Genomic DNA, 14,159 nt, shown 5'->3' on the forward strand with positions numbered 1-14,159 from the left:
TTATTTAGCTACGAGTACATTGTCCGGTAGCACGTTTCCTAACCTGAACTCTGAGGTACATTTTATTCCAATTAGTGACGTAGACTACCTACGAGTATTCCCACCAATTTTTGGTCGAGGGTAGCGCGGGGTGCGGGGAGTTTGATCCGAGCAATCCGAGCGTCATTATTGTAGTGCGCGTGTGCACTCATAGATAATTTTGCGTGTACCAAACATTAGCGGAAGGATGGTGGGGCGCGTCTTCGTGGATGAAACTATCTATAGCATAATCCTCTCTACTGAACGCAAAAAGACTAACTGGGAGAGGATTTTAACGCTTAGCTACCAAAATATAATCATGCCAAAATACAAAATCATAAACTTTGCCTTATGGCCCTTCCAAGTAGTTCCAAGTCCCTTTGAGATTCACCGTTTCATGTAGGTATGAGTTGTTAATGAAAAGTTTCCTGAGCCGAAATGTTTTTGGGATGTATCATCTGCATTCCGTGCCAAGATCATTATAAACACAAATATTGTTAACGTTCTCATTGCCACGTTCAAGGCACAGTCGAGAGCACATAAAGCTTTACATTTTCGTTGCAAAATAACCTGTATTACAATGAGGTAAGACGCCACTGTGTTTGTTTGATGTGCTGTCGTTTGTACAAGAATAACGGGCATTGTTCTTTCTTGGGCATATTGTTGAATCGTATGGAATGGAATTTATAGTACCTATACATTTTTCCGCGACTTCGTCCGCTTTGATTTCATTGTTGCCTGAATAATATGCGACAGGTACTTTATTTACATTATGATGTTTCTATTTGCAAAGTTGGCTGCCTTTTATACCTAGTAATAATATAATGTTTCACCCGGTTCGGTAAATTTCGATAAAATTCTTTTGTTATTTTATTAAAAACGCGTCATTCTGAATAGAATAGAAAAAAACTTGTCTCCGACTGCCGAGTATTTTTAATTAACCTGGTACTAACACCGTCTAAGTGATGAGAAAAATAATCCTTTTCTATTTGAATACTACAAAGTAGATTTATTGATTATTGTTAATTGAAATTGTATACGCAGAACATTTTGATCTATTAAATTGGTGTTTCAATAATTACTCGTAGTTTCTTACGAATTTCAGTAAAAATTACTAAAAATATTATATCCATGTGCTTCAAAAGGGAAGCTTTCATTTTTCTCAATCTTCGAGACCACTGAGATAACCTTTTGATCACAAATATAGACCCCTTTTCCATGTGACAAGTTTCTTTTATAACAGGAGCACATACTGGTAGTTAGGGCAAGTTTCCTTTGATGAACCAAAATTTACGCGACCGAGAAAAGAGTAATTCTAGAGCAAATCTTGTTTTTAACTTTATGTTTGTTGCCAATGTACAATTTTTGTTTTTTTTTTTACACTATCGGGTTATCTGAAACTTTTACTGATAGGTAAAATGTAAAGCATCAAAAATTAACTTGGAAATTATTGGGGGAGGCCTATGTTCAGCAGTGGACGTCCTATGGCTGTAATGACGATGATTATGATGAATGTAAATTAATATTACCTAGTTTGAATGGCAAACTAGACGCACTCCCTTAAACAAAACGGTTAATATTGATTGGCACAAAAAACGTATAAATTATGTATTATCCTTATACTGGAAACTTTAAATAACCCTGGTAACACGTACTTACTTAAAACAATGAAATTCTTTTCAATCATCTCCTACGATAAGATCTAAGATATTGAATAACTCTGATAATGACCCTGTCCCGTTTGCAAGTATTATGCCCGTTTAAACAAACATTACTATGAGGTCTCACAGTGTGCGTGGACACACAGGGTGACACAGGAACTAAACTAGAACCACAGAGCTCTACTCAACGCTGTGTGTTCGCAATGCTGCTTCACTTAAGCAAAAATCGTTTGTGATTGCAGCAGTCAGAACTAGCACTCGGAACTTTAAACCCAAACGCGATTTTATAATGAAATCATGATTTTAAAATGTGCCTCTAAAAATATTTCCTCTCATATAAAGTCACGGGCTCAGCTAGTCATAAAGTTCGCTCCGCTTTGAGTCAAAGTACCTACTATAACTCTCGGGTTATTCCTCCAGATCACATTCCCAGGCCACAGTAATATAAGATATCCAATAAAGCTGACCCTCTTCTCTGTAAAACCTAAGTTTTATTAAGGTAAGGAACTAGAAGAGAAAAGCTAGGAAAGAAATTCCTTTAGTGCTATGTCTTTTGAAACTTGATAAGTAGCGGATGTAATTTTATTTAGTACTAGCTTTCCGCCCGGGGTTTTCCCGGAAATTATTCGAATTTTTCTCGCCGTAAAAACCATCCTTGGATTTCAAGGAACATTTAAAAAAATGGTAAAATTGGTTCAGGCGTTGGTGAGTTACTCGTATGAGCTTAACAACACATTTTAGACTAGCGGCTGCCCGCGAATTCGTACGCGTGGATCCCGTTTTACCCCCTTAGAGGTTGAATTTTGCAAAATCCCGCCTTAGTGAGCATCTACGTTCTAAAAGGAACCCCCATGCAAAATTTGCGACTCCAAGCACATGTAGTTTTTGAGATTTCGTGATGAGTGAGGAGCAGAACGGGGAAGTGTAGGGCCTTCAAATTTTTCTATAGAATTTGACAGCGGCGCAGAGAAGACTGTGTGGAGCGGAGGTAGAAGTGGAAATAATGTAATCTGATTGGTTATTCCAAATACTTTTTCGCTCCGCTCCGCTCTGCTCCGACTTTGTGGAAACCGGACCTTATTGTGCTTGCCTAGAAAAAGAAAACTAACTAAGTAGTCGCAAAATTTCATTACTTGGGTCATTTCCCAGCGTTTTGTCAAGATCATCGAACATTTATTTTCGTAGTGCTAAACGCCGGTGGCGTGACATAACAGTTTTAATTTTAGCAGACAATGGCAACTGCTGACGCTACTAGACCGGTAATTAGCCAGGTGTCTTTGTTGCGGAAGTTAAAAACGTAATTTTTAAAGAAATTTTCTTTTGCAATTACACAGACTCATCTGTGAGTTGAAATTGACGTAAGAGGCGATTAAGGGGAAAAACATACACTAGCATCAGAGGTGGAATTGTGTAAAGCAATCGTAAGTTTTGACAGTTCATAACGTACGATAAAGTCAAGTTAAACAAATAATCGTACGTTATGAACTGTCAAATGATAACGATTGCTTTACACAATTCCACCTCAGGCCTTCTCAACTCGTTTAGCCCGAAGAGTAATAGGCCAAATTCTCGACTATAATATTTTAAGGCGTTGATTGATACCGAATTAAATGATCACGATGATGATTAAGTAAGACTCGTTATAACATTACATGATTCACCCAATCCAAATGAAAAAAAACAGAAAATGTATTTAAATCTACTTTCGTTAATTTGTGTAGCCTAAAGTTAATCTAATTAATTATTTTCATAGAAATAAATATACCTGACAAATCAAAGAGTACTTAGGTAGTGCTTGTTGTCTGCACGTGAAATGAATTAGTCTTGTCTCAGTTTCTTTGTTAAAGAAAGAAAGTGTTATCGACCTAAATTAAAAATGGCGCTAACAAAGAACAAGAGGACTTTTTATTGAGCAGCGTCAAGAGGCAGATTTGTAGTACAAACATAAAGTTTTATGATTACCTACTCGAGTCATTGTTTCAAATTTTGAGACGTTATGATAATATTCATAAAATTCATTTAAAGTATCTCAATTATGAGAAATATCGTAAACAAATTGTGCTATTCGTTCTTTAGAAACTCAAGAGGGCATTAAAACGTTTTTATTGCGCCTACGTCATATAAAATCTTCAAGTGGATTACCTTTTTCAGCCAATTACGCATTTATGAAGCGCACTTTACAAATAAAAATGTAGCGAATTATTTTGTGAGTATATTTTTTATTTTTTGCTTAAATTGGCTGTCTGATCTACTTACAACCTACATTTTACATAATATTATCTTAATAATATGTTAAGGCATTTTAGAAGTTAAATGGGCAGGATTAAGTTGGGTCCTTAACGGCCGAATACTGAAACGCCATTTAAATATTTGACGGCTTCTCAAATAGTTAAGCAGCTCCTAAACTTACATTTCGCATACTCAAAACAATATCTGAGCAGTTCTCAATTTGTAAGCACCTCTCAAATTAAGTTGCACTTAAACGCCACTCAAATGAATTTTCGCATACTGAAACGCCATTCAACGCTAAGCATTACTCAAACAACTGTCAAATCGTCTTAAGCAGCTGTTAAATTTGAGAGTGCTTGCCCGGTATCTTAAATCCTATTCTTATACCTAAATCGACCTAAATAGTGGTAAATAATGTGTGTCATCATTATCATTTCTTTCGAGCCTTGAGGAAATACCTAGATCTAATCGCAGGAACGCAATAAGGCTGAACGCTATTGAAAAATATTATTATAATGACATGCAATTCCGAGCGAGGTTCCGCGTCTCTAAAGAAACGGTGTTGTTTCTGGATTCATAATTTGGAAGCTCTTTGAAACCCCTCACCAAACGCCATACAACCAGTGGGTGGACCAAATACTTATTATAACCCTACTGTTCTACGCAACGGGAAGTTATGAACGTGTATCTACTAGGTGATATCTTCCACATCTAACAGCCCACTGTGCATCGTATAGTGCACGAAGTAACAACCAAAATAGCTGCTATGAAATCGCTATACATAAACATGCCTATTTCTGAGGAATAAGGGGACATCGCATAGCAGCATTTCCAAGAGTTGTTGATTTGTCAATTTGATGCTCTGTCAACAATGATAAATGTCAATTGTGGTTACGTTTCGGTCCACGATCGCCACTTAATAGATTTCAACAATAAAAAGTATCACCTTTAAAATTATTTTTTTAATTAAATAAAAATGCAAGCATTAATTTTTTTATATGACAAAACGAGATTTATATATAATACAAAACTAAAAATAAACTGTTCTATGTTAAGTTGATTGAGTATATTTCCATAAAAGACAATACATAAACAAACGATGCTGCGTGTAATGGATAAAAAACGCAAAGTTATCATTTGTGTAAATGAAAACATACTTTTTTTGGTAAATGTTGCCATTATGTAAACATTTGAGAGCTGCTTGGCTGATCACGGCTTCAAATCCGTTGAGTGGCGTTTGAGAATACCATTTAAAATTGAAGGATACTTAAATTTAGGAGCCCGTCAGCTGAGTGACAGATTTGAGTAGCGTTTCAGTATTCGGCCGTAAGTGAACCTATTACACACTAAGTTACGATGTCTAATCTTACAAGACACAAATTAAGTTATGTTTAGTGGCACTTCTATTTATTTAATTTAGTTAAGATTTTTGTTGACATGATGAGTAAAATTCGTTCTAAAAGATTACGTAGAAAGGTTTATTTTAATTTAACACAAGAAACTTGCATAATCTTTTGTCAATGGCATAATTAAATAAATAAGTTTCTTTTTACAAGCTTTATATTGACTTCACTTGTTAGTATGTGTGGGACAAATTTTGCAACTGAATTTAAGACCAGTTCTCCTCAACCGATTGAGCTGAAATTTGGTATACTTATGTAAGTACGATGACAATGCAATATTATGGTACCATTGAGCTGGTCTGATGATGGAGTCGGGAGGTGGCCATAGGAACTCCTAAACAAAACGGCGGAAACTCATCGAGTTTGGGTTCGTTGGATTTGTCTTTTTGAGCACTTTAGTGTTAGATAATGTCCAGGGTCCTGAGATTAAGATATAACTAAAAAGTGTAAAATAAAATTATAATAAAAATAAACTTTTTTAAAAACAAGCTTATATTCTGAATTTCGAAAGCTTGTAGCGCAAACAGAGAAAAAGAGGAATAAATTCCATGCGCGATACAAGCTTTCTGAAAATTCAGAATATAAGCTTGTTTTTAAAAAAGTTTATTTTTATTATAATTTTTTAAATTTAAAGACTTAAATACAATTATTTTCTTAGTTTAAATTGTTTAATAGAGCTAGGCGTTTTTGTTTAGTTAGGCTGTTTTCTTTTTTCCCTGAGATTTCGATCTTTTAAGTTTCGCGAAAAAGGTTATAATTTCAATCGTTCTTTGTGTGTTGTGTGTTTTGAGATTTGATAAAAACTTACCGAAAATAATTCTCCGAATGAGATGACTTTGGTGGCGTCTTTCAGTTCTGGTGGGAGAAGGCTTTTGCAGGGAGATTTGCCGTATTCATTGATGATTTCACAAAGTTCCTTCATCTCTGAACACACTCTCGCTTGTGCTTCAGCCCCTCTGTATTCCGTCATCGATCCGGGAATAGGCCTGCGGAAGACAAAAGAAGTAAATTGTATTTATTTAACGCAATATTGTAACGCGATGCTTAAAAAAAGTTTATTTTAAATGGAACTTGAACTTTCTTAACCCGAGGTTCTGAGTTCATTCCCTGGAGAAAGATTTTTTCTGATAAAAAGATGGTTCTTTGCTTCAAAAAGCTTAAATTAAAGTAGGCTAATCTTCAAACTTTAAGCCAATCTTATTCCCACTTCTATAAAGCAAATTATCAGCCAGTGATTAAAATGCTTTGAAGCTCTGGGATTTGCTTTCTTCAAAAGAAATGTAATCTTGAAGTAGAGAATCTAGTGGTGGGCTTCAAAAGAAAATGAGTCGATATGATGCCTTTGGGAAATATAGTATGTTAGTGGGTTAATAATAATACATACACTATTATACGTGAACTACGATTGTTCTGACTTATCTATTAAGTTTGTTATGATTTAGGGAACCTCTACTTCGACAGAGTTATTGTCGAATAACTATGATGTGTTAGCACCTAATAATGGCAATCATTTTTCCTTTAGATGTTTTAATAATATCATCAATATTCTACTCAAAATTGAAAGAAAACATCTCTAGGTATATAAATAATTTGATTTCAATGTTAGTCAGCTTGTTTTATATTTATTTCAGGGTAGCGCATTTTCTTACATAACTTTTCAATTCCTATCATTGGAGGTCCGAAAATATTTCTCATACAATTTGATACCATAATGATCATTCTTCATAAAAAATTTAAAACCTACATATTTAAAAACATAATCATTGATATTCATAATATCACTAATCATACACTTAGTTTTTACTAATATTTGTTTTCATATATTTTTCTGTACTAATGATCGAAACTCATAATCATTCTAATAAATAACTATAATATTCATAAATGTGATGTATCCTAATATTTGTTTTCATAAATTTATTACTCATAAGTGTATTTATCCATGTTATTGAAAATCATGATGTCTATATTCGTATTAAATCGTATTTTAACATTAAATTAATTTGAAATGGTACAAAACAGGCAATATTTTGTGCCACAAAACTAACGTGACAGAAACGAATCGCTGCAAAACCGACTCCACGTAGTCTTGTCTGCCCTACCCCTAGAGTGTAATTTAAAAGCCGGAGGCGCGGAGGGAGGGCAGCCCTCGCCCGCTGTAACGAGGCTCAGGCGCCCGGGTGAGCTGGAGCGGCTGAGGCTGGATGGTGATCCAAAAAGCCGAAGCTGCGGAAGCAAGCGTGGGTGCCTGAGCCTCGTTACGCAAGGGCGGAAGGGCTGCACATCCCGCAGCGCCGGAGACGAGGAGATACCAATGCATGCTGCATGCTCTGCATGCTTATCTACTCTATTAAATTATATATGATTTTTTTAAAGATACCAGTATGTCGGTTATAAAGTAAATTATTCTGAACAACAACATTATGAGTTGAAGAATGTTCTTAGTAACAACATTTTAAAACAATATGATCAATGAATGTTATGAAGAAAAAAGATCTGAAAATAAAAATTATGTATTTTAAATGGTTCTTGGTAGTAACAGTATTGATAAAAAAATTATGATTACTAACTGTTATGAGCTCCGATGGTAGTAATAAAAATGTATGAATAAAAAAAGTATGAAAAATAAAATTATGAAGAGAGATTATTATGAACACAAATCGGTAGTAAGACAAAGAATAGGATTTAGAATTTTATGTGAGCCAATATAGAACCTTATTTCAGCTTTATATTGGCAAAATCTATCAAATGCGTGTTTTCAGAACTAAGGCTGGGTTGCACCACCTTACTTTAACTTTGACAAACGTTAAAAATCTATCAGACTCCATACAAAAAACACCGGTTATCGTTAAAGTTACGGTCAAAGTTAGGTGGTGCAACTCAGCCTAAGTAAGATGTAATGGGACCTCGAGGCGGAGTATACTCTTTCAATAGTATAGTAAGATGAAATATAAACGTCAAAATCAATTTACCTACAGTTGGTAGTGATACCTTTGCGAAATTACAAAAAGTCTAACAAAGAAAGCGTAGCTCATTATTTGTCAAAAAGTCCGATTTGGGAACGGGAATTTGTATCACGGAATAAAATTATCCTTTTCCCCTTTGTCTTGACTTTTCATTTAGGGTAGATTCTCCTCATTATTTTTTGACAAATCTACGTGTCTAGGAACGTCTAGACAGGATGGTTTAGACTATCATGGTAAGATAGACTTTACCAGGTCATTTTAGTAGCTTTCCTATTGATGACGGGACCCGACATTCACAAGGTGGACTGACAACATTATAATGCAGGCTGCTAACAACCGGTCATTATGGAAAACATTGGGTGAAGTCTATATTCAGCAGTAGAGGTCCTATGATGATGATGATTGATGACGGGACAGGTACATTTTCATTAACTGGACGGTGTTTTCTATTAATTATTATAAAGTTACATTTTGCTGCCTCTTCTTACGACTGGCTCATATTACATTAGAAACAGTGGTTAAAATTAGTAGTTTAGTCGTGTTTCACAATATTCATTTATTGAAACCCTCTCAAGCGATCTGCGGCGTGAAGGCGCTAATGCGTGAAGTGCCCGAGAACGTTGCGTTGTTCGCGCGCGATAACGTTATAAACGTTATAAAATAGCGTTGCCGCGTTACAGTAGGTATTTAGGGTAAAGGACAGCAGGTATGCCGCAAAACCCGCAGAATTAATTTCTATTGAGGAACGTTCTCGAATTTGTGGGAAATCTCGGAATCTATGGGTCTTAAAGACCTAATGCTATCAATGAAGGGTATTGTAAAAGAGGCGCCACTGGCGAGCGATGACAGGGCCTTACTCTACAGTGGCACTAAGGCAGTTATCACACTGCGCCGCGCTCCTCTTCGGAGCGCGTGATTTCATATAAAAAATCCCGCGCGCAGACGCGTTGTCAGTGTGTTGTGCCGCGTGTGTTTTCTATACAAACTGAGGTACTTGCATACAATGATTAAATCTGTCGTCCCGCGTACCGTGATAACCGCCTAACTGATAAAGGTAATTTTATGATAGCCCTTTTTCAAAAAACATTATCCTCGTAAGCCCGGATGTGCCTCAGAAGGAACTGAAACTTTGTAGTCAGTAACGCCGAGACATTTTCGGAGGTGATTTCGAAGTATCGCCGGATGTGCCTTCGGAGGAACTAAAACTTTAGCGATAAATTTAAGTTCAAAAATTCGCGCCTATCGAAAAAAAGAGTGATAGTCTATGGCTTAAAGTATTCAAAATCAGATATCCGAAATTAATAATATAAAAAAAACAAAATGTCACTGTCAAATTATCATTTTTCTTTGACAAGGTGGTTCGTCCGAGAAGACATGATGTGCCATTAATTTTTTTTCTTCGCGTAAACGTAGTTTAATTGCAAAACTGACCAGTATAATTTAAGTTAAAATACAGCTAAAAAAGCAAAAAAATTTTTTTCTCAATTTGAAGTAGTTTTGTAAGATTTTTTTTCGTTTGATAATAATAGTTCTTTGCAAGGAACATTCGGTCTTGATGGAGAAAGTTTTTTTTTTATATATTTTTCCTATTGAGATGGGATTGAGTATTGGACTTTTAAAATTATGATATGATTGAGAAAATTTACCATGAGAATGTTCTGATTTTTAGTTTAGTAAATATTATAATTAACATGAATATTCACTTTACTTCTTGTACATTCTAAACTATCATTAGTGTATGTTATAAAACCGATAGTACTTTTAAAAGTACTAATTATGAAACATTAAATAAAATTAAAACCGTTGTTCCTTTTCAGTTACATTTATTAATATCATTATTGTATCTTTATGTAGTATTAATTTATTAAGAAGGTTACATTTATGTTTTACTTTAAAGTATAAAATACAATTTATCTACTTTTCCTTTTTATAGTCTGTAATACCGAATGTTCTTTTAAGAGAAAACTTTTTTTTATTATTTTTCACCTAAAATAAGCTCTATGCACTATTATATAGGGCCCCTGAAAATATGAATGCAAAAGAAAATCTCTAACATAGAAATTTTTTTACTCGAAGTGCTCGGCGTTTACTACTACAAATTATTCGTTCTTCTGAAAGCACATTCGGCGATACTTAGAAGTCGACAAAATTTACTCTTCGGTCTTACGAGGTTATTTATCATTTATTTTATAGTAATTTTTGCGATTAGTTGCGTGCCCTAAATATTGTGGCGCGTGCCATCAAATAGTACGCGTGTCATTAGGTCGCCATTCTTGGTGTCTATCTGTTATACTGGACAAACCTGAAGAGGATTTAAGACATTATTTAATCAAAGATGTAACGACTATATGTATAGGCATATGTAATAAATACATATAGTAGTGAATATACATATATAGGGTGATGATGAGTTATTAACCCTAATGTTAGCCAATACGGAAAAAATATGTAGGTATGTTCTGAACTGTACCATAAGGTGAACGAACGAAACATTCACCTTACGGCCATTCCTCATCGCATCGTCACGTCAAAAATAAAATCACTTTCATATAAAGTCCTAATTGGAAATGAATTTGGTACGACAGAATAAGTTAAGCGTTAACTTGGCTTGTTACTTTAGAACTCAAAGAATGTACAGCCAGCGTCAAATAAAATTCGTGATACCCATACTTAGTGGACAAAACAACCTTATTCCCATTGTAATAAAAGGACACGTGTTGCGAACTTTTGGGCTTCTTTAGGTGTCATGAACTTGACGCTGACTATACGTACATTTACCTATCTTAGGGAAACATTAACCCCCTTACTAATAAAAAGTTACACAGTTGTTGAATACTGTTTTAAAATGACATTTCCATACTAAACGTCACCTTAAAACACTGTTCAACGAGCGTGTAAGTTTTATTAGTAAGGGTAAGTGTATTGAACCTGAATGTTAATTATTTAATGATCATTTATTGGCATGATAGATGAAAAATATATTTATTTATTCACAGGAGTACTCCTACTCACTCAATAAAGCCACAATCGAAACAACTTTCTAAGTTCTTTGTATATTGCTGTTTTTCTTGTCTCAGAAACTTTTTCAAAACAGGCTTAGTAAAAATTAAATTATGGGCTTACCCTTTGCAAATTTAGGAATTCATGTTTGAAAAAAGAAACAAAAGTTATAAATAGCCCGAGTTTTAAAGATACCGTGACCCAACTTTCTGGCAAATTACTAAGTTCGTACGACGAAGAATGTTATATCAAGGGTTTTTCCTGGAAAAACCCTTCAAGGTGTGGATTATTATTATTAAATAAGTGATTTATTAGGTCAAGCCACCTGTTTCCGTTTCGTTTTAGTAGAATATCGTATAATATTCAGAATAACGCCACAAGGAAAATGATGCACTGAAGTTTCATGGCAGACCCTTTCTCATTTGTCGTGAGGTGACAGTGGGTTCTTTGAGTATGTTTTTTTTTTTTTTGATAAAACATTTTTATTGTATTTTTTTATAATTAAAATAATATGGAACAGTGGAGCACACTATGTTGCCATTGCTTTGGTTAATCAGTTAGTAGTGTTTGTTCTTACACCAAGAAGTTTCCGTTTATGTAGAGTATAATTTCAAGTTTTGTTTAGATTATCTAAACCCATACATTTGTCGTCTCGCCATCGATAATATTTTATCACAATGCGCATCCTAGCCCGACAGGTCACCCAATCAACGAATGGGATACCTGCCTACTTTTCTCTTAACTGCGTGGTCGCCACTCGACATTCGCAGAAAAGCTAAAGTAAACATACCATAATTGCCAAATTCAAGTAGTAGTGGGCGGGACACATAGCTCGTAGAACGGATATTATCATTATCCCAAAGTAATAACGATTCAGTAATCTACTCATCTATACTAATATTATAAAACTGAAGAGTTTGTTTGTTTGTTTACTTGAACGCGCTAATCTCAGGAACTACCGGTCCGATTTGAAAAATTCTTTTAGTGTTAGATAGCTCATTTTTCGAAGAAGGCTATAGGCTATACCATCACGCTACGAGTAATAAGTGCAGAGCAAAAATGAAAAATGTTGCGAAAACGGGTTTTCACGCGTACGAAGTCGCGGGCACAGCTAGTTTAACATAAATACGTGGGCAGTGGGCAGTAAGACAAACTAGACTCTCATAATGACGAGATCAATGTTATTAGTTGTAGGACTTGTAGGTACTTTAATTACCTACTGTTGTACTAGTAGGTATTAGTTTAACAATAATCCTAACTAATATTACACCGGTCAACAAAAAAATAATTTTTTTTTGCGCATGGATTTTACTTATTATATTCTGATTATTTAAGCAAATTTATATAAAAAAAGTGCGATTACAAATCTAAAATATTTGCTTTTTAAGAAGTTATAGCGATTTGAATTTTCCATCTTCATAGTAAAATGTCTCTAAAGATGCACGTCAAATTCTCATTGGGATACATCTATAGATAATTATGGGGGTTTATTCGCAAGAACAAGGGGCACGCTTCCATAAAAAATATAGTGGGATTTGAGAGACGACGTAACCAAGACCAGTATACTGAAAGCATGATAGGGTTAGGTTTTTTTGAAAAAATCTTCTATGGAACATGACAGGAAAGTAGAACTTTTCATTTTTAATAAATATTTGGACTCTATTTCAAAACTTCTCTTGTGAGAATGAATTTTGAATGGATGTTTGGTATATTTTAATAATTAGAAAAAAAAAGAAAGAAAGAAAAAAAAATATTTGGCAACAAATGAAATCATCTCTATGTCCATATTTCATACATTCTTTGATATGAATTTTTCTATTTTTTACACATAAAAGCAAATTCAGAACAATTTTTTGTTGTTATTCTTATTTCTAGGTATTAAAGCAATAAAAATAAGCTATGCATAACCCGTGCGCAAAAATACTGTAGACAGTTGTTATAAATGCGAAAGTTTGGATGTCTGGATGGATGTTTGTTACTCTTTCACGCAAAAACTACTGAACGGATTTTGATGAAACTTTACAGTATTATTGTTTATAACACAGAATAACATAATAGGCTATAATTTATGACGATCTGTGACAAACTAAATTTCACGCGGGTGAAGACGCGGGCAAAAGCTAGTTAGAAAGTTATTCAGAGTGGATATTAATCATAAATAAATCTAGGTATGTAAATAATAATAAACTCAACAAGTTTGTGATGAGTGTTTGACACTTAGGTAATTTCACGTCAAACTTTGAGAAAAGATCTGATGAAACTTTGATATAGCCTAAACTTTAAGTTAACCAAATCTATAGGTTATAGAGATGTTGATGCAATCATCACTATCTCTATAGTAAAGATTTAATTATAATGGCTATAATTGATTGATTCCAATCAATTATAGCCTTGGCTTCAACTTTACACGTTTGTATGTAGCTTTTCGTAAATAACCGCCACAAAAAAACAGACAGATAACTTTGAAATTACTTTTTTTACGTATGTAAATATAAATTAAAATAAAAGTAAGAACTTTTCATCCTATAAGCATGTTAATCATCTTCATTTGTAATTTGTATGTTACATACAGTTTGAATATGTATAGATTTCTGCGGATTTCTTAGGAGAAATCTAATAAATATTTGAAGACCTGACTGATGGGATTCATGTACGAATTAATATGGATGCTAGTCCCTTCCATTCCTGGTATTTTCCTAACTAATCTTTCCAGGAGCTAACCCAACATTAAGTCAGTGAAACAAAAATGATTTGGCAAATTTAATAAAGCACTTAATGAATGTTACGACATTAATCTGCATTAATTAATGAACGTAAAATACTGAAGATTAAACTGGAATGTTCATTTATCAATATTAACTCATCCACGGACCGTCCAAATT

At 34.2% G+C, this 14,159-nt stretch overlaps 1 protein-coding gene across 1 annotated transcript in view; it reads right to left on the reverse strand.

Annotated features, from left to right (window-relative positions):
- The window catches only part of LOC135079280 (actin-binding Rho-activating protein-like), a 53,206-nt gene that overhangs the window by 23,198 nt on the left and 15,849 nt on the right, over window positions 1-14,159 (reverse strand). The window contains exon 3 of the mRNA XM_063973899.1: window positions 6,120-6,297. Coding sequence (XP_063829969.1) covers window positions 6,120-6,297 — 178 coding nt within the window. The remainder of the gene's footprint in view (window positions 1-6,119; window positions 6,298-14,159) is intronic.

This window comes from Ostrinia nubilalis, chromosome 16 (genome assembly GCF_963855985.1).
Source record: "Ostrinia nubilalis chromosome 16, ilOstNubi1.1, whole genome shotgun sequence".
Classification (NCBI taxonomy): domain Eukaryota; kingdom Metazoa; phylum Arthropoda; class Insecta; order Lepidoptera; family Crambidae; genus Ostrinia; species Ostrinia nubilalis.